The sequence below is a fragment of the Marmota flaviventris genome, chromosome 16, assembly GCF_047511675.1.
Source record: "Marmota flaviventris isolate mMarFla1 chromosome 16, mMarFla1.hap1, whole genome shotgun sequence".
NCBI classification, from domain to species: Eukaryota; Metazoa; Chordata; class Mammalia; order Rodentia; family Sciuridae; genus Marmota; species Marmota flaviventris.
Window position 1 is genome coordinate 17,914,831 of NC_092513.1, and position 20,953 is coordinate 17,935,783.

General features: G+C 42.1%; 1 protein-coding gene across 1 annotated transcript; it reads right to left on the reverse strand.

Moving 5' to 3' along the window:
• Nucleotides 1-5,175: 5,175 nt before the first annotated feature.
• Nucleotides 5,176-11,592, reverse strand: St8sia3 (ST8 alpha-N-acetyl-neuraminide alpha-2,8-sialyltransferase 3). Its single transcript, XM_071602690.1, has 4 exons — nucleotides 11,414-11,592; nucleotides 9,972-10,094; nucleotides 7,011-7,568; nucleotides 5,176-5,458 (listed from the first exon to the last, which is right to left on the reverse strand). The coding sequence occupies exons 1-4, from the start codon at nucleotides 11,590-11,592 to the stop codon at nucleotides 5,176-5,178; spliced, it is 1,143 nt and encodes a 380-aa protein (XP_071458791.1).
• Between the last annotated feature and the right edge of the window lie 9,361 nt (nucleotides 11,593-20,953).

Sequence of the window (20,953 nt, forward strand, 5' to 3'; positions counted from 1 at the left end):
TCTACGTGGCCATGTATTGTGGCAACTCTAAGCAACATTTGATACTAACTGTATGAGGACTGATGAGGATTCAGCTACCGTGGTTGGCATGCTATATTTGACTGTGCTTTATATTATTGGTTTCCAAACACAGGCCACATCAGAATCATCTGGGAACTTTGTAAGCTGGGCTTATTCTAAGATATGAGCCAAAGGTTTGGGGTGAGAAATTAAGAGTAGTATTTTCAAGAGTTCCTTATTTCATACAGCTTTGCTTGCTGATGGGTCAGTGGTATAAACCAGGTTCTTACTTCAGAACTCTACCATAAACTTAGAGTCAGTTATTCTGCAACAGGTCTTTGACTATTTTTCTACTGTAATCAACACCAAGAAAATGAGCTTTGTTGAGGATAAAAATGTCTATTAAAACACATATATCTTCAATAGTCATCACAGTAAAAATAAATTTTCAGAAATACTGACATGATACAATAACGACATTCTAAAACAATAATGACATTCCCATTTCAACTGTTACATCTGCGTGGCAAAGCAGCCTAAGTGTGAGAGGCATAGTCACTTTGGTCCTTGATATCAATTCATCTGTGGCCTTGATTAATTGGACCACAGAGTCTAGACAGGTCACTCAGCAAGCCAAAGTGCCCTAGATCTCTAGCACCTGTGGTGTTCCCTCTGGGCTCTTCAGCCACATGGACACAGTCCCAATTCCCTTTGAAAATAAAAGGTCAGTTGTACATGTTGTGGAAGAAGCAGAAGCTAAACAGAAACTTTTGCCTGGTACATGCAAGTAATTACAAGAAAAAAGGACCTAAGAATCCAGAATTACCCAGAAAATTGCTCATTCTATCATTCTGAAGAAATGAAGATTCACCAAAATTGTTATTGTTGGTACAACTTCTTAGCATATTGAACTAAATATAATAATTCAAAGTCTGATGTTGAAATTACTTATAATAAGGAAAGCATTTCTGAGCTCAAGAGACCCCTGCTGCAAAGTAGACAGAAAGAAAAATGGGCAGCCATTCTCAGCCTTTGGCTTCTAAACTATGCATACCTGTTACTAAAACGAGGTTTTATTAAGATGAACTGAGTATTGAATAGGATTTCCATTATCAACTGTGAACTATCAAAAACTGAATTGTGATTTACCAAACAGTGATCACCAAGGGGTTCTTCTTTCGTTTCAGGGGAGAAAGTGGGTGGTTACCAGTGAACAAATGTATCCTTTATTGCTCTGCATTGAGAAATAATTTTCTTTTTTTACCCTTTACAACCCTTCCAACTTACTTTTTGTGCCCTAAAGATTCCAGACCAAAATCATGGTCCCTTTGAGTCTATCTTCATTTGATCCTGGTAAGTCCAAGATGAGATAAATTTCTCCAAATTACACAATCTTGGGCTGTCACTTAGCCTTTCTGTATCTCCATTTTCTCATTTGAAAAGTTGAGAATTAGGACTGGGGAAGCTTATAGGCGCTTATCTTTCCAGTGTCTTAGTACTCTGCAGTCTGATCCCTGATTCTGCTGACCTCAGGGCAACAGTGCACTGCTGTCTGAGAGTGTCTAATATTTAGTGTCTTGCTTAAAATTTAAGAAATGTTCTTCCATTCCTTGACTTCCCCACCAAATTAGGTTTGTCTGGGGACTCATATTCATGTCTAACTGGTGACCTATGCACAAGGAGACTGGTCCTTTGAATGTCCTTGCTGTAGCTCCACAGTCAGGTGCCTGACATCAGGGTCAGACAGATGGCACAGTGCTCACAGTAAGCACTGCTAGGCACACAGCACTTTCCCAATGATCAAGGACACAACAATGGAGGAACCACAGAAGTTAATCATCAAATATGGGAAAGAAACTCTGGATGTGGGAGAAATTCTTGACATTACCTTTAACCCTGTCTCCTGGGATCTACATGTCTGTACACTGGGGGTCTAGCATCAAGCAAGCTGCCAAATGTTAGTTGTTTTTCTTTTATCTTCTGCAACTTAATTGATTATTTGTGTTGGTGTCATGGACAGAATTGGGAGTCTTATGGTGATATTTATTCCCGTAGGTGAACGTGGGCTCTGCTCTAAATATTCTATAAATATTCTTTGCTGACAAAAGAATGTCCTTACCCTAGAACCAACAAAATAAGGTCAATGCAAAAGCCAAGGGGTGTGGACCTATAGTGAGTCAAGTAAGAGGCCCCTGTGGTAAATCTTCCCAGCTCAGTGCACTTGACTCCGCAAGCCTGGGAGCTATGGGAAAGCCAGCAAACTCTGGTTACTGACAGCTGCCTTTCTAATCAGGACACACAGAAGCCACCATGTCTTTTGGTTTAGATGGTGGCTATATAGGTTAATCTTTGAAACAATCTTTAAAAACAAAGAGATCTTGTACGATTCACTAGAGGCTGCTTTTCTCAGTGTTGGAACTGCAGGTCAAGGGCATAACCAACAATACAACAATAGTAAAGGCTACTATATGTTGAGCACTTACTATGCACCGAAAATTGGGATAAATGCTTTACCTACATATTGCATCTAATTTTTTTGAATAGGAGGGGAATGTGAACTACAAATGAAAAAATTTATCAAGTCTGAGTATTGTGGTTAACCAAACAGGACGGCTTAGAATTTTCTTCACCAGATTTGTCTTAATAAAGGGGAATGTGGTCTTTAGGTATCACCTTCAAGAAATCCTGTCTAGAATTAGGGATGACCTCTAAGTCCTTCTGGTTCTGGAGATAAGTCCATTTCCCCCACTATTTTGAGTTCCTGTTAAATACAGCTGAAATGATGGTGGGGGAAGGAGAAGGTCCTGTCACTCCTAAGATGGAAAAAGCATTCAGTGAGATTAAACAACAACAACAACAAACCTCTCAGAACTTAAAAAACAAACAAAGCTTTAAATTGAGATGAAATCAAATTTAAATAGTCTGCCTTGGAACAATGAACTGTTTTTAGGGATCCTGGGTTTTTTTTGTTCCTTCAATCTGCATGGTTCAAAATGTCTATGTATTTATATTTAGTAAAAACTAATAGGTACATTGGGATTGAAACTCCAGAGTCAGAACCTGGCGCGAGGAATATGGGCATTAAATCACTCAGCTGTAACCAACTGAACTAAGTGCTCAGGAACAGCCAACTACGCATTTCTGTCAGTTATCAATCTCTCCGTGATTCTAACCCAGCGCAGCCTGAGAACAGCAGGATTGTCTTCTTTAAAGTGACAGGGAACATACCACTGAACTTCAGAATGTTTTAAATATCTTCCCTCATAGTTTCTTCATATATGGAATTGTTTTAGTTTCCTGTTTCAAAACTTCTATTCCTACTTCTTCCCATTTATGTAGATGACGGCCATACATGATAAGTCATGTCACAGTAGGTACCGTGTTTGAACCTGAATGTTTTTCTTTCACTTTCTTTCTTTAACCTCTGGATCTATCCAGCTGCTCTGAATAGCTCCCTGAAGCTTTAGGACCACGCAGAACATGAACATAAGGATCATGTCTTTCCTTATTGTATTTGGCTTAATTTTAGGCATGATCTTACTTTCCCAAAGAGGGGCAGTGAACTGACAACTGAATACAGCAATGATTTTTCATGGTATTTGTGATATTGCAAGCAATCTAGATGAGATTTCTGGAAAAGAATAAACTCTCCCACTCAAACATATAACAAATGTGCTTGACTGGCATTTGGAAAGAAACTTATTAAAATTTAACATCAACTTGGCCAGACTTTGGGCTGAACTGGAAGAACAAAGTGCTGCTCAGTAAGAAGTCAGGGGTGGGGGTGATACAATTTCTACTCCTAAGGCTGAAATAATGAAAAGGAGAATGGCCAACTAATTCCTCCATGGCAAGCCTACATAATCTCAAATTCCAAGGACTATTTAGTACTAAGACTTGCCACTGCACAATGGCTTTCTCTTTTGAAATACTTAACTTATAGGCATATAGATCTGATTTCAGGGGAACTAGGGAATATTCAGTGTCTACAAGTGTCTCAAAACAAACAAACAGCAGGACCCTGAAATGCTCTCACCTTACCATTATCCACAGGGGGTGGCCTGGCTGACCTTCAGCCTTCCTCTCTAGCCCTGCTGGTTCTCAAAGTCTCCAGATGTACAACATGGTCACCCCAGCATAGTGTAGACAGGACAACATAGCAACATCTAAACAGTTTTTTTCTTCCTTCAGTGTCCCAGGCTCTTCAACTGACTCAATTGCCTCTGTAGGCTGAGAAGATGGTTTGGGACTATGGGAAACACCAGGCCTAGGCTGCAATGCCCTTGCAGATGTGGCAACATTGTTATTATCTGCCATAATCACATCCATGTCAAGAGATGCAATGCCACCCACACCATAGGCTTTCTTTGTGATAGTGAAAGATGACCTGCATTATATGCCACTCACCCCAGAGAGACCACCCTGCTGCAGAAGGACCATATGGATGAGTGAGGACTTCATTAGATGCATTTCTTATAAAAATAGTCATGAGGGGATTCATCATGATTTTTCTCGGTTTGTCATGAAACATCAAAGTTACCCAGAACCTTGAACACATCAAGTACAGATGCAACACACACAAGCAAAGCTAATTCAATAGGATTCCTAGCAAATTATTAAACTCCGTGGTTGTGGGGCAGGGGAATGGTTTCAGGGAGAGGGAGAGACATGACAGGGGGTGGGGGAGCAACAGGGAGAGAGGTGGAGGGGAAGGGAGCCAGAGAGGGAGATATGCAAACCAATTTTTTGTTTCCATTTTGAAGAGTCTGATCCCACCAGCAAAACAGATTCTGCCCCAATTGGCCTGAGGCCTCTGATTACAAGGACTGTATCTGAGCAGAGCTGCAGAAACTATAGCTCTAGTCCTCATCAACAAGGGAGGCAGTTTATTATTAAAATACAAACATGAAAATACTTCAAACCATTCTGTTAGCAGCATACTTCCAAATGCAACATTCCCTTTATCAACTGAGCTTAAATTATGTGGCTTCAATGCATCTGTCCTGCCAAGTCTGCTAAGACCATTCAAAGAGCAATGCAAAAGGGGGAGCAGACATCTTTCCTTTTAAGTGGCAGACCGAGCCTTGTAAGTCTCTGGGGTTCTACTCTGAAGACTATTCAATTTGATTTGGGGCACTTTTTAAACAGCCATTTGGCACTTTCCATTCCGAGTTCTTAGGCACAGTGTGACAGAGTCAGCTTGGTGAGCCCTTCCCCATGCATTCGATATAGCAGCTGAAACTCAGCAGGCAGCTGGTGGGACTCCTGCCACTTGGTGGTAAATTTGGTTCCTTTTTTGTCATAGTAATGGTACGGAAGATCTTCCCTTGTGTTGGGATCAAATCCAAAAGGCCAAAATCCATACAAGTGGATCTCTTCACATATGGCTGACGCAAGGGTGTACATAAGAATACCTGTGCTCAATCGTTTGGGCGACAAGTGTTTGTTTTTCCAGTACCTGCAGAACAATAAGTACACAGTGGATTCAGAGGCCAGTGTCAAGGCTTCAATCTGGTGGGTCAGTCGTACTGGGCTGGGAGATGGATTTGTTTAGACAGTTTAAGTTACATGGATAAATCCACCTCCCAACCCAGTCACCCTGGCCTTCCCCCTTCCAACTGAAATTTAAAATTCATTAAAATTAAACATGAGGGGAGCCAAAGGATGAGTTTATAAAGAGATAGTCTGGCAGAAGACGTGGCTTCTAGTTCTCCATTTTGGAAGTGATTGTGACTTTAGGTAAATAGTTCTTGCCCTTTATATTTCAGTTGGTTCATCTTTGAACCTGAGAGTTGGGCTCTATTATCTCTGAACGTACATCCTGGTAAATAGGGATTGCCCAAGTCTATGCCTGTTATAGTTGTTGTAATTATTAATAGGACCCCCTTTCTCTCCAAGGAAAAGTTCTGGTTTGGGCTATTAATTATGGAATCACCCTACCTTTCAGAGATGCACCCTTTTATTAGATGTATCAGCTTATTAGATTCCTCTTTCAATGAGAGGTTAACTAGAGATCTTAAATTTGGAAGACTTTAGGGGCTATAGGATGAGAATAATCTGTTACAGAATGAAAATCCTTAAGATTCCCTGGTTACCAGATTTTTCCAGAACCCACTCTAATTTGTAGTAATATTTGGTGCTCTGTTGGGACACTTTGGCTTCTTATATAGGGGGAATCAGCATTAGGCAATTTGCTCAGATGATTTAAAAGGAAAAAAAATCCAACAATTAATCTTGCTTTCTAACATACCCTGGATTAGTGGCTCTCAATTCCAACTGCATATTTGAATCATCTGGAGAATTACTACAAAACCCCAACTGCCTGGTCCCTTCCTCCCTTTACACCAGAAAAAAAAATTGTATTAGATGCTCTTGGGGTAGAACCCAGGTAACAGTATTTTTAAAAGCTCTTCAAGTAATTCTTATGTACAACCAGTACTGAAAACCACCAGGTTAGAGGAAAGTACAGCTGCTCTGGCCAGTTCATCAAATCATAAGAGATAACAAGGAGCTCATAAAATATTTTTCACAGGTTTTTATATTCCAATATCAAATTACAAAGGCAGATAATACAATTTGTGATTTATTTAGGTGGTTTGCTGGCCTTGGACATCTACAAAAATATCTAAACTATCTAAACATCAAACAAAAGGGGCAATTTTGAGCCAACTACACCTTCTTTAAAAATCATTTGCTTTGTGTACTTTAGCCAGTGGTAAATTCTTGATTCCTGGTGTTTTCCATGACTTCTCAGTAAGCTTCCCACCAAGAGGGGAAAAGGGAACAGAGGAGGGAGACTGATGAAACACCAATCTCTCCATTTGACACTGGGCTACCAGCTGGAGGGTAGACGGAATTTTTTAACTAGAATGATTCATTCATTGATTAAGAAAGATAAGAGTTTTCCATAAAGTACTAAAACAACTAAGGATGACTCCCACCCCCAAGAGGTTACAGTACTGATTTGCCATCTGGTGGGGTATGAGTTAAATGCAATAAAATATACACACCTGTTGACATGCTGCATTATATTTCCAGGCCAAGCCAATTGGACCTTTAACTGACCTCTGTGTTCAACAAAAAAGTCAACTAACGTTCTGGTAACAGTTGCTGAAGTGTGGAAGAAAAACGCAGGGATCCAAAGAATGGCCCCATCAAGCTTTTTTAAGCTGAGGAAAAAGTTGTTACGGTCCTGTATGGTCAAAAGATTGTTGTAATATTTTTCCAGGATGCTGGGGTTGAAGGTGGTAAGGTTGGTTTTCCTTCCAACATCTCTCTGGAAAGCCTCCGTAGGGGCGAAATTGCAACGAAAAACAAAATCTGATTTATCTATTTCTTGTCCACACTGGCTCCCTGTCAGGATCCCACTATTTCCAACCACAGCACAAATATTATAATGCTTATTCAGAATGGGTGACACATCTGGAAGCAGTGACCGGAAGTTATTGCTAATAGAGAAAACATATTTATGGCTGGAATAATCATAGTGCATCAGTTGTCCAATCCGAACACTATTCTTGGTCAAAGAAAAATTTTTTATTACATCGACATGCTGCAGAATTTCTTGCCTAAAATAAAAAGAAATTCATTAAATGCATTCCATTCAAAAGAACCGAGTTTCCATCTTATGTCTTATGCTGCCATTTCATTCAGACAAGAATCTCAAGTACATTGAATTCAAGGGTTACACATTCATAATTGTGGTCTTTGAAGGGAGGGCTGCTTCAGAATATATAGGAATGTTGCAATCTTTCAGTCAGGTTTGGAATGTAATCCTTTGAGGTTTGTAAATGCAACTTGCAGTTTTAGCTGCAAGTTCTTGGTTTTCTGATCTACTTGAGGAATGTTATTTGACCAGGAAGGAGGCATATGCCAAACTGTGTCAGAAAATACAGGGAGACAATTTACACAGGCCCCAAAGAGCTTACATTAGTGCACAAACATTGGTGACTTAAGAGTTTGTAACTAGGGACTACTTGTTTGCTATTGGACTGCAATGTTTAAGAATATCAAATATCACTGGTGTCCAAATAAAAGCCAAAGAGATATGAGTCAGTACAACACTATCTATTATTAAAATATGAAAATGGGAGTAGCAATGGATGTAGTTGAATATTTAATAGAAATGAGATGATAATCTCATTGAGACCCCTTGAATAATGAAACAGGATATTTTCCTGCTTGATTATGTAAAAACAGAATTTAGTGGGATATATCAAATCCTTAGAAACAGAGTCTAATGTAACACTGAAAATATGTGTATATTTGAAGAATAAGGAGCATAAGACAGGAGTGAGACATAAAATGAACTTCAGGTTGTTTTCCTATTAATCTTTAAGTAAACTTGTTTCCTTTTAAATGCAAACTCATTAAAATATTTAAGAGACCACTAATGCCTTACTTTGCTGCTAGATTTTCCAGTACTAAGAAATCACACTGAAAATCCAGTCTTTTTGCTTAAAAATATCAGGAATGAAATGAGATGTTTTGAAACTTGCTTGGACTTTTATTTTTAAAAAACTACTTCATTATTCAAAGTATAGAGCAACATCAACTGACATCTCCAATCCAAAACTTCCAAAGTGATCAGTACTGTTTTACTGATTATAAAGCTGATATAAAGGCAAGGAAAGTTTAAAATGATACTGGTAAAAATTAAAGGTTACCTAATAAGTGGATTGAAAGGAGGGAAGTTTTGAAAAAGAAATGCCCTTCTGATTGGTCATTAGGGTCACATGACCTAGTGGGTTAGGAATGTTTTTATTGAGTAAGATATGTGTTTTGGGAAAAGGTATATAATGTGTTCTATCCTTGAAAATTTTGGGGGTTATTTATAAAATGAATATTAGATTAAAACCCCAAAAGTTTTTAAAAAGCACCCCAAAAGTTTAACAAAATCACTTAAGGGGTTTTAATATTACTCAAATTTCCTGAACTAATTTTTGATTAAACATAAATATTTAAAAATATGTAACAATAGTCATGATTATATGTCAATTTTTTTGAATAAACATTTTCCTGACACCATGGATATTTACTGGATATGTTTTAATTTTGCCAGATTACACATTTTTAAAAAGAGCAGGAACTAAAAATGGTATGATCAAAACAACTCCCTAAACAGACTAGTCTGTAAAAATAAGAATTCACACCCTTCATGAATACACTAGATGGCTCACATTGCATCCAGCAGCATGATAATCCCACCAAAAGGAAGAAGCAATGACTTATGTGAGTTTCTAAGAGAAGACCAGAATCCCTGAGGAGAATAAGTAAATTTGAGTAAATCTCATTCCCTCATCCCATGTAAAATAACAACAAAAAACTTTTTCATATATAAAACGAGACTGCAACAATTAATAAGAATGATCTTAGACAGCTTTATAGTAAGTTAAAAGCTGTAAAATCTTAGTGAAAACAACTAGGCAAAATCACAACAATCCTAAATACCTGCATATATTTGGGCCCACCTCTTCATCAGGAATTTGATGGAGATGGATCATGCTATTTCCCGTGTGTCTCAATGAAATAATACAATTTTACTTTATTTTTCATTTTTTTCCCCCAAATGAGGGAACGAAAATGCACTGGGCAGTCTTGAAATTAACTACGGGGGTTTCTTCTTCATTTTTTAAATGGCTGTCTAGCTTTGGTAATCCTAGCCAGACTTGTTAACTGCAAGTCATGGTGTTCTTTCAAGCCCAGGTGAGGGAGGATATTGGAAATATCTATTTTTTCCCCATTCGAATTGGTCATTCTGGTATTTCCTATTTAGAGAGGGCACTACACTCACTTAGAGGGTTACCAATAATGATTGTGCAGTTAGGCCAGGAAGACAGGGCAAATACACTGGGGGTGAGGCAGAGGGTGGAAGGCAGGTTTTTCTTGTTTGGGATTTGGATTTGTTTTTGTTTTGTTCTTGGAGCTTCGGAATTCAAAAGCACCTTTTAGATCGGTTCTTCCTCTCCTACCTTTGATGTAAAAACGCTGTCCGATTAAAGGTCCACTTAGAAGGTTTCTCTTGGAGTTCCTGGGTGAGAGAATTCGTAATGGGCACAAAGGACGGGTCTAGAAACTTCAGCGCAAACTGTGACCTGGAGAGGAGCATGAGTACAGACAAACGTGCTGGCCTCAGCTCGGGAAGCCGAAGTAGCCATTAAAGTCCAGCCAGCCGGGGCCGGGGGCAGCTGGCGCGCGCAGCGCATCCTTCTCACCCCAGAGCCCCTCTCATTTGTTCCACCCTCTGCTACTAGACACACCGGGTAGAAGGAAGGAAAACTAGGGAAACCCCTCTCCATTGTCCATCCCTCCGGGTGCGGGAGAGACCATAAAATGGCCGTCACGCAGTGAGCAGGGGCGGGAGCCGGGAGCAGGGCTGCAGCCGGCAGCGTGGCCAGGACCAGGGAGTCAGCACCGCGGACAGCGGCCTCGCCGCTGCCAGTGCGACCCGCGACGCCCCCGCGGCCCGAAGGAATTGATTTTTGGAGAAAGGGCAGAGGAACTGGAGACTCGGGGGAAGAGTGCGGGAGGGGCTCCTGCCTTAACCTCTTCCTTCCCGAGCCTGTGTCTGATTTCACTGCCCACCCTTGACTGGGGACCCCCGGAGGCCGCCGCCAGCTCTGCTCCTGTGCCCAGGCGGGGCTTCTCTAGGCTCGCACCTCTGGCCCGGCTCGGACCACAGGTTGCAGCAGCCCGTCAGGAGGCCCTGCTGGCGAGCTCCTTCGGGCACAGGTAGGGGCGGGGGCTCTCCGAGAATCGTGGGGAGCCGCTCCTGGCGGCGACTTCGACCCAGGCGAGGGTAGGCGGCCCTTGGGAGGCCAGTTTCCCACAGGGGCGGGAGAATTGCAGAAATCGCTGAGCGAGGAGGGCGGCAGTGAGGGGAAAGGGCCGAGGGAGAAAGCCCTAGGGGCTTCAACAGAACAGACCCGCGCATCCTTTGATGGGGAGGAGGGAGGAGAGGAGGCGAGTGCGAGGAGAGTCGGCGCCTGCGCCATTAAATCGCCCGCACCGCCGGGAGCCCAGCCCGCGGAGTCTGCGGACCGCGAGCGGGGAGGGCGCTCACCTCGCGCCTGTCCATCTCGCGGATCACTCCCCCCACCGCCCCCCGGATGCTGCCTCCCTCCACCATCTTTCTCCTTAACACCCCACCCCCCATTTTTGAAATGGGGGAAGGGATGCCGAGGAAGAATACAAGAAATGCAATAATATCGATCAGGATTACGAGTTTTAGGGGCTTTGGGTTTAAAAAATAAAAGGGAGAAGGAAGAGAGAATCCGAGAGGGGAGTGGAGGACCACTCAGTTTGCTTGCCCAAAGTGTCTCAGATAAGCCCCAACACCCGTCTCTGACCTTACCCCGACACACCGTAAACTAGACACATAGCCCAGGGCGCTCAGGTAGAGGCCCGCACTCACCGGAATCCCGCGTGGAACATGTACATTCGGGGCGCCCCCGGGCTGGCGTACTTGGGAGTGGTGAAGATGTTCTCCTTTTTCAGGGACACGTAGCTGATGAGCGATAAAATCAGGAGGGCGACGCTGAGCATGACCAGCCCCAGCACACTGGCGACCCGGGCCATTTTGCAATTTCTCATCCCGTGCAGGGCTGGGATCAGGGAAACCAGGGAAATCGGTCCATTGAGCTGCCAGCAGCTCGCTGGCGTGTCAGTGAGTGTGTGTGTATGTGTGTGTGTGCGTGCGTGCGCGTGTATGTGTGTGTGTGCTCTCGGGCGCGTGTGAGCTTGTGTGGCGGGGGAGGGGGAACCCGGGCAGCAGAGCAGCGGAACGCCGGGGGTGGGGGCGGACGTGAGTCGCTGGAGTAGCGGGACCCCCAGGGCCGGAGCCAGCGGGGCCCAAGCTGAGCAGGAAGATGGAGGGGCTGCGCGGCGGCGTGGCGATGGAGCGCGCCGCGCTGTGCGTCTCTGGCCGCCGGCTCAAGCTCCCCCGCGCGTTTCCAGCGAGGCTGCCATCTCCACCGCCGCCTGCAAGATAAATGTGATTGGAATAATGTTACAGTTCGATCTAAGCACAGGATTTAATTAATGAACTCTAATCTCCCAAATAACGGGGGGGGGGGGGGCGTGCAGGAGAGGGAGGGAAGAAGGGGAGGTGGTGGAGGGAGGGATGTGAGGCTAGAAGGCTTCAGCCCACGCCTATGGCCTCCCTGGCTGAGGGTATCCATGAGGAGGTAGTGGTAAGGAGACAGACACCCAAAGTTAGTGTAATGGACCATTCATTACTTTATAAAATATATCATGGAACAAGGGGGTAAATAACTGAATTTGCTGTTCGGAGGATAAACACCAGCTGGTTGCTTTTCAGAAATGCAGGAAGAGTGTTTTTTAGGATGACAAATGTTTAAAAGCTTTTCTTACCACCCTCAGCCCCATTGACCAGCACCTGCCAAGGCACCTCAGTCAGGAAGTCCCAATAGCAGCTGGGCTGGTCTGCTTTGGTAGCAGTTAAAACCCTGAAATTTTCTAGAATGTCTCCTTGATCCCCTTTCTATGCCCACCACATAGCTTATCTCTAAAAGGTGGATACTGCCTAGCAAGTTGTGAGGTGAGTGGTGAGTGTAGTGGAGGCCTGGCTCCCTCTCTTCTGTCCCATGCACCCAGAAGGTGAACAAGCTTGCCTGAGTTGACCAGATCTGGAGCATTAGCCCTTATTGAAGGATCCATTGCACCCCTTTCATACCCACCCCTATGATCAGTCTCCTGGCTTTGCTGGGTGGTCTGAGTTGCCCAGAAGCTGAGGACATTATAAATGCACAAGATCTCTTTTTCAGGATCCCAAGAAACAGGTTAAAGAGGCTACCTCTGAGGGTGGTAGGAAAACTCACTTACAATTTGTATTGCTTGACCTTAAATTTATTTTAGCATATTAATTCATATGTTATCTTTTTAATATTCATTGAAAATACAGATTAATCCATTTTTAGTCACATTGGGTGCTGAGGAGAAGCTCACATCATGTATTTTAGCTCTGCCCCTTGCAACTAGTATGGCTTCTTCCACCCTATTTACCCTTGGTTGGTCCTCAAATTTTCATCAATAAGCACTAATGAAAGAAGCTGGAGGTGAGAAGTTGGCCTTCAAGAGCCTTTTCCCATTAAACAAGAAGAGATATTTTCAAGGGAGTTAGTATTTCTTTCTCTCCTGAAAGTCTTGCCTTATGGATTTGGGTGGACTTACGTTACTATGTTTTGTCAGGGGACTGTAAATTCTCCAAAAGGGTAATCTCCTAGATTGTAAGCTCCTGCAGAGCAGGGACCATGTCTTCTTGGCCAGTACTGACTCATATAGAGGGCATGTTTCCTACATGTTTGAGGACCAGATGAGCTTCCTTGTGAAGCATATCTCTGCTTGGTTGTAGACAGTGAGTGGCAAGTAGACTGCTTCTATTTCCGGTGACAAAGGGGGTCACTTAATACCCATTAAAGATATTTATGTCAAAATAAAAATGTGGGTCAGGAGGACACAGATAATCTTCTTTTCCCTGTGGGGCTTTTTCATTATTTAAAACATTTTTGAAAAGTGCATGCCTCAATATGATGAGTACTTGAGTGGAATTTTTAAAGTAACTACCATGTTTTTTGTTAGAAGATCACATGAGTATAAATGTCCAAAGGAGTAAGATCGTATAAGAGTTATCTAAGAATTAAAAATGTTGCAGGAAAAAAAAGGTCAAGGTAACATGCCACGGGGATTCAGCCAAGGTGGTGGCTCTACTTTCAGGCTCTGGAGCTAGGCAGACCTTACCTACATGCTGCCTCTGGCATCTATGAGCTACCTGACCTTGGGTGAGCTTTCAACTTCTCTGTTTTTGGCTTTTCATTTATAGAACCAGGATAAAAAAAATCTCAGAATTTGGAGTGAGATTAAATACCCTGGCCTGTGACCCCATAAATGCCCTTCTATAAAACATACCAAGGAAAAACATACTTGGGTAAAGTATTTTCCTACAAAGAATGGTGAAGATCAAGATCAAGATCAGTTTCCTCTAAAAAACAGTGTTCTGGGCTTCCCTGGGACCTAAAATATGAATTCGCTGTACCTAGATTTTAAAAAATTGATATGCTACTTCTACTTAGCACACCTCTGTGCACCTTTTAAAGGAAGTTCTAGTAGGATGATTCCTATATTGCATATGGTTCATTGAAGGTCACATGATATAAAGGAACCAAATTAGCCAGAAAATAAACAGGCAGGCAGGAATTCTTATTACATGTACCAGGCTTATCTGTGATTGCTCAGTAATTACCAGGGGGATAATCCTGATGGTGGTACTTCAAAGAGTAACTGGAGCTGCTGGATAAGGGGTTTTCCAGACCTGGGATTAAAGCTATTTAATAAACTAAAAAATAATTAGGATCTTTTTACAAAATACCACTTATCAAATTTTACTAGCATCAGCCCTGTGTGTAAGTATAGGAGGGAAAAAAAAAAAAACCAGCAATGAAAATTCCCTTGGCTTTAATATTTTCTAGAGGATTTGTTATTTTGGACACAGTATTAACTTTCCCTTGCCCACCCCTATGAGTGCCCACTTTTTGCAACATGCTCTGTTATTCTGTGTCCCTTCACCAACCCATACCTACCAAGAACAATTTCCAGGTACATTGGGGGCGGAAGGCCAGGAAAGTTGGTGTCTTTTATTAGAAACAACATTGTGCGTTCTTTTATTCATTCGTCTTTATTTTCTTTCATAAATCCACTAAATAAAATGTGCTGATTATCAAAAACTACATTAGGCATACTGGGGGGTTATAAAGTCAACTTTGACCTCATGATCTTGTGGGGGAGAAGAATATAAACAACAGAAGACTGATGAAAGAACTAAACAATGACCTCTGTCAGCACAAGATCAGTGGAATTCTTCAGGGGGCAACATTTGGGTTAGGTCTTAAAGCATAAACAGGACTTATTAGATAGAGGATTTTAGAAAAGGGTATCCCAGGTAGAGACAGAGAAGGTTTGCTGAACAGCAGAAAGTTTGTGATGAATGCCCCAAAGAAGAGCAGAGAAAGGGAGTTGGGGTCAGACTGAGAAAGGCCTGTCGGACAGGAAGATATCCAGTGGTGGAGATGGCCAGTGTGTTGGTCAGCTTTGTATTCGTGTGTTCAAAACATCTGATAAGATTAACTTAGAGGAGGGAAAGTTTACTTTGTCTTATGGTTTCAGAGATTTAGACCATGATCACTGAATTCATCACTTTGTGTTCAAGGTGGGACAGAACATCATGGTGGAAGGGCATGGTAGAGAGAAGCTGCTTGACTCATGGTGGCAGGAAGCAGAGAGAGACAGCAGAAGGGGCCACAGGGAAGATGCACTCTTCTAGGGCATGTCCCCAGTGACCCACACCCTCCAGCCACATCCCACCTGCCTACAGTTACCACCCACCTAGTCCACTTAAACTAGGATGGACTGATCAGCTTCCAGCTCTCATAATCTAATCATTTCACCTCCTGCATTAACACAGGAGCTTGTGGGAGACACTTCATATCTAAACCATAATAGCTGGTATCTTTAGCAATACTGCTCAGGACTGTCCAAAGTTTGTAGAGAGCAATGAGTTCATGATTTGCCCTGAGTAGGAGAAGCAGCAGGAGTCACCCATGTGGATGTCAGAAGTCAGCTGTTGTGTCCATTAGCCCTCCAGCCTGATCACATGCATGCCTCAATTTATCAATGAATTTTCCATTATGGGACACTCCTGAATAAGGCATCAGGGAACTTTCAGGAGGGTAAGTCACCCTGGCCAGACAATATGGGGCTTGTAGAATAGAGAGGGCAGGGAGAGTCTATCGGGAAGCCGCTTTTTGGAACTCCATGTTCCTGGAGGTCTTTCTGCATATTATTGACTTAATATCTGTTTCTAATAAGTCTAGCCATGGCCACTAAGAAAGAATCTTGGGGTCCTCTGGTTTTCCAATTCCTATTTCCCTACCAAAGGTAAGTACTTTATGAGTTCAGTGGTAAGAAAAGTCACTATGGCCAGAGAAATTGCCACCAAAGCTCTCAGAGGCTAGAAAGATGCTTGAAGTTTCCAGAGATGGAGACAATCAGAGAGGACAGGGCAGGCAGGGCAGCATGACTTCTAGCAGGATGACAGTGTGCAGGCAGAAGAGGGAAGGCTTGGTGGGGTCAAGGAGCAGATATACTTCCTTGGAGTAAAGTGAAAGGAGCCCAGGCACCCAGGCACCCAGAGCATGCTTGTGCCAGCACTCTTCTACACTATGTGGTGGTCCTGTTAGGAAGGCATGATATTTTTGCTTTACAGTTGAAGAAACTGATGTTGAAAGAGATTAGGGATTTGCTCAAGGTAAAGTCCCTCTAGCTCTAAAGCCACCTTCCACTCGCCCACACTGCTTGTGAGTGAGTCCTGGGATGGTGGCTGGACATAGAAGCAGGCCTGGGGAAGAGTAGAAGCACCAGCCTTTGCAGTGGGAGCCAGTTATTTCTGCTACTACTGGTGATGCTAACAATGCTGATGCCATCTAGCATTTGTTTTTCACTTGCTGTGTTTGTGTATTGTCCTAGGCAATTTCCATAACTGGTCTCATTCGATCTCTGTTTTGTGCCTTTGAAGACATATGGAGGGTCCCTGACTTAATGTTGGTTTGACCTACAGATTTTCAATTTGATATGGTATTAAAACAATAGATATTCTATAGAATCCATACTTCAAATTTTGATTTTTGATCATGTCTCTGGCTAGCAACACCTGGAAAGACCCTCTCTGCTGAGAAGCAACAAACTGCATCTCCAGCCAATTAAGAGTGAACAACTGAGAAATCATGATGTGCAGTGTTATCACTGTTTTGGGGTACAGATATTCAATATTCAATACTTTGTTCTAAAATGAGTTTTGTGTTAGATGATTTTACCCAGGTGTAGAATAATGGAAGTATTCTGAGCATGTTTAATATAGACTGAGCTAAATAAAGATGTTCGGTGGGTTGGGTGTATTATACTTTTCAGATGCATTTTTAACCTATGATTAATTTAATTTACAATGTGTTTATTGAAATGTAACTCTCTTTCTAAGTGAGGGAGCATCTGTAATGACTACTACCATTTCAAGAATAAAGAATCTGAGGCTCAGAGAGGTTAAGTAACTTGCTAGAGTCACACAACTGGTGTGTTCCAAAGGAGAGATTGTCTTCACCATGTTTCACTGGTATTCCAGGGACCAGAAGAAGATGATCTTTAACTTTCTCCCATAGTCATTGTGTCTCAGGGATCCTAAGGAAAGGAGTGCACACCAGTTAGAGTGGAGGGGTAGGGGCAACCAAGGAAAGACCAGAGTGGTACCTCTGGTAAGCCTGGCTTGCTGTGAGGCCAAAGGAAGGTTGGGTAGGGCTGGAGCCCGGGAAGGGAGGGTGAGGACAGCTGGAAACAGCATTTTGTTTTCATTGCATCCTTTCAATGCCGGCAAAGCACCCAGAACAGAGGGTGCTCAGCATGAAAAGAAGGCTGGGAATCTCTCTGCTTTACAGTGAATCTGAAGTTCAGACCAGAGAAAAAGAAGTCTGGTCTCTAGAACCGATTACAGAGAAAGAACATCTGCTCCACTGGGATGCATGAGCTGCCTTGCCTGCTGAAGAGGTCATGGTTAATTAAATTAAGTAATTAGATTAAGTGAGGTTGATATTAATACACGCACATATATAAAACATAGGAGGGATGCACTGTGAACAGGAAAACTCCCCCCACCCTCTCTCAGGATCTCAGTTACCCTCCCTAGGGGCATCACTCTTGCTGTCCAGAGATGCTCAATGCATCCTGTACCAGGCATATAAGTATGTATTTGCTTTATACATGTGGATGCTGGGACCAGTTTGAAATAATATTTACTTCAAGGATTTTGTCTGCATCTCTCCAAAAGACATTTTGCATAGCATTTTAACATTTCAGATGTTTGCAACGATTACATTTTCTAGAAGCTGAGGAATTACTCACTTTGCGCCTCCAGATGAATGCTTCTCTTAAAGCTCAGTGAAGTGTCTCTATGTGAAAGGAATACAAGAACTTCAAATAGTCTTTTTTTTTTCTTCATTGAATAAATAAAATATATTTGGAAAGCTGTTTTAAAGCTTCAAGGTTTTTGCACTCCAGTCCCTAGGAAATGGTTTGGAAGGAGCTATTATGTTCAATTGTGTTAATCTCCCAGGCCCTTGCATAGAGTTTCGACTTTTCAAATGTTTGCAGCGATTACTTCTTCTAGAAGCTAAGGTATTATACTTGGAGAAGCTACTTGAAAAATAATCTTACAGTTAACTTTTAAGCTATTCTTATGTCTATTGTGTCTCTTTATTGCACTGACTGCAGGTATAGAAAATCACCCACAGTTAGAGCAGCCAAATAGCATTACCTAGGTCCCATTGCGGGGGGGGGGGGGGTGTATTTTTAGCTCTCATCTTGAGTTTTTGGGCAGTTCTTGTACCTTATGCTCTGAAACTATAATTGTCAACAGCATATCTTTGAAAGTAGGAGAAAGGAACCACTGTTTTGTTTGTATATTATTATAACACATAAAATGGTAAAATTTTCATGTAATTTTGAAAAATGCACTGCCACTTGCTGATTTATTGATGAATACTGTTTCCATAGAGGAAATGATAGGAATTGTTGAAGGATGAACTGCCAAACAGCCTCTTCCCTGGGCTCTGGACCCCTGTCACAATTATAAGCACATACCTGTGGCTGAGATTTTTTTGTCTTTTGTTCATAGGGGATTCATAGAGGTTAGAAGTCACTGGACTTCCTAATATTGAAAAAAATCATTTTCAATAAGAGCAAAAAAAGAGCTATATGCTGTTTTATTTGTTCACCTGCACATTCCATCTCCAATCATGCTCACAGAAATGCTGTCTGATAACATTTTTTATTCCTTTCTTTAAATCTGGGAAAAAGATACCCAGGGAGGTTAAATAACTTGGCCATAGTCACGGTAGCTTTTTGAAAGGTAGAATTTATACATAGGACTGAAGGATCATAAAGTTATTTCTTTTTCACCAAACCTAGTGACATCCCATGTCAGAAGGTTAGGCTCTGTATACTGGGGCATGGAAGATGCTTCTTCAAAGAGCATTGTTCTCATTAAGCAAAGAGACAGGGATGCCACACTGATGTTAGCCCTGTACCCCTTTCCCTGCATACACAAGGAAGCTTAAACACAAGGAGAGTGGTTCCTCCATGGATGAGAATATCATTGTAAACTTGTGAAGAATCCTGTGTAGCTTTGTTTCAAAATCCTTTTCTGTTCTGTGGTTTTACATGCAAAAGGGTCTAAATCCTGGTGCAGGTGGTATAGGATGAGGCATGGCTGATTTTTGGGTATCTGTGCCTTGGCTTTGAGTAGGGCAGTTTTTCAACTGGTGGAAGTGGTTGGGTGGAGAGTAGTGAAGGAGGTGTGGGCAGATCAAGAATGTCATTAGCACCTTCTCTCTGATAGTAACCAGAGTAGAGCAAATGCCCCCAGGGCAGGCTCCACAGGGGAGAAGTAACTGATCCTCCCCAGGATATCTCTGATGCTCACGCTAGTTACCTGACACCTGACTTAACTCCTAGTTAGGAGTTTATCCACTTTTTAATTTTTGTTCTGAATTCAAGCTGATAATTAGAAAAAAAAAAGACACTCAGCCATGAAGTCTACTATTTCCTTGATGAAAATTGTATTTCCTGTGTTTTTACCTACAGGAAATATCAAACCAAAAGTGAGTAAAAGCATGTTGTAATACTACTCTTTACATCTATGGTCATCTATGATTAAAGAAAGCCTCTCTGTTGGAACTTAGCAACTACAAACAGGTACTATTGCTCATCTGGGGAAGGGTAATTGAGAGGAGTGTTGTCATTTCTTGGAGAGACCTTGTATGACATGTCTTATGCAGGTGGGCATATCTGGGTACCCAAGTAGACCTCAGGGGGGTCACTGGATTGTACTGGTGGTTTTGGCTCAGATCTTGGACAATCCTTCCCCATCTGCCTAGAGAAGGAGGCTATTCTGATTTGTAGTACTACCTGTTCTCACAGATGTCTCTCAAGCTGTCCTGGCTCACTCTAGCTCTATAACCACACCATGGACAGCTAAATGGGGGACCTTATAATATTAAAATTGCCTTTTAACCTTTACAGTGGCATCTTTCTACTCTTTTTATATTTTGCTCCATGGCTGTTAGTAATTTTAAGCAGGATTTGCAAGACTCTGGCAATTGCATCTACTATAGATCTGGCGCAAGGCTGGCTGTGAAAAAGTAAGAGTTGCAAACAGTATTAGACCTTTAGATAGTAGCTGTGAGCACTTATCAAAGGATGCTGTCTTTGTGAGCTCAGTGTGGAAAGGGATGCTGGTTCCACGTGCAGGACTTTACAGTTGATAATCACTATCTTTAGGGCCATCTTTTTTGGGGGGAAAAACATTTTATATTTTCTTACATTTTTTATAGCACTTCAGTCTTTTTTCAAAGTACTCTCACATCTGTTATCCCATCTTGACCTCCCAAGGAAACTGTGAGTTGGGCACAGCAAGTATTTTTATCCTGATTTCACAGATAAGACACAAAGAGGTTAAATCACACAGTAAGGCAGAAGGAGACCGAGGCTAAACATCCCACATCTGATGTTAACGCTGCTAGTCTTTCTATGGAAACACACACCTCTCTTTTTATTCTCTTCCACTAGCTTCTACTGTTACCACTCTACTGAAATTGCTACCTTTAAAAAATTTGTCTAACTTCCTTTTATTAGTTTATTTTGAATGACAAATAAAAATTGTATGTTGTTATCATGTACAGCATATCTTGAAGTCTGCAGACATTGTAGGATGGCTAAATGGGGCTAATGAATAAATGCTGTGATCACTGTCTTTAAAACTATGTTTCTCAACTCTACTTGCACAGTAGGTTTATCTAAGCCACTTAATTCATCATATCTATGGTCAAGTTCAACC

What these genes read in the sequence shown, in the direction of transcription:
- St8sia3 (XM_071602690.1), bottom strand. Translation starts at nt 11,592, where the DNA reads ATGAGAAATTGCAAAATGGCCCGGGTCGCCAGTGTGCTGGGGCTGGTC. An exon ending in ATGTTCCACGCGGGATTCCG is followed by an intron (nt 10,095 to 11,413) that starts GTGAGTGCGGGC and finishes GCTCCTCTCCAG; the next exon opens with GTCACAGTTTGCGCTGAAGT. An exon ending in ATAATGCAGCATGTCAACAG is followed by an intron (nt 5,459 to 7,010) that starts GTGTGTATATTT and finishes ATTGTTCTGCAG; the next exon opens with GTACTGGAAAAACAAACACT.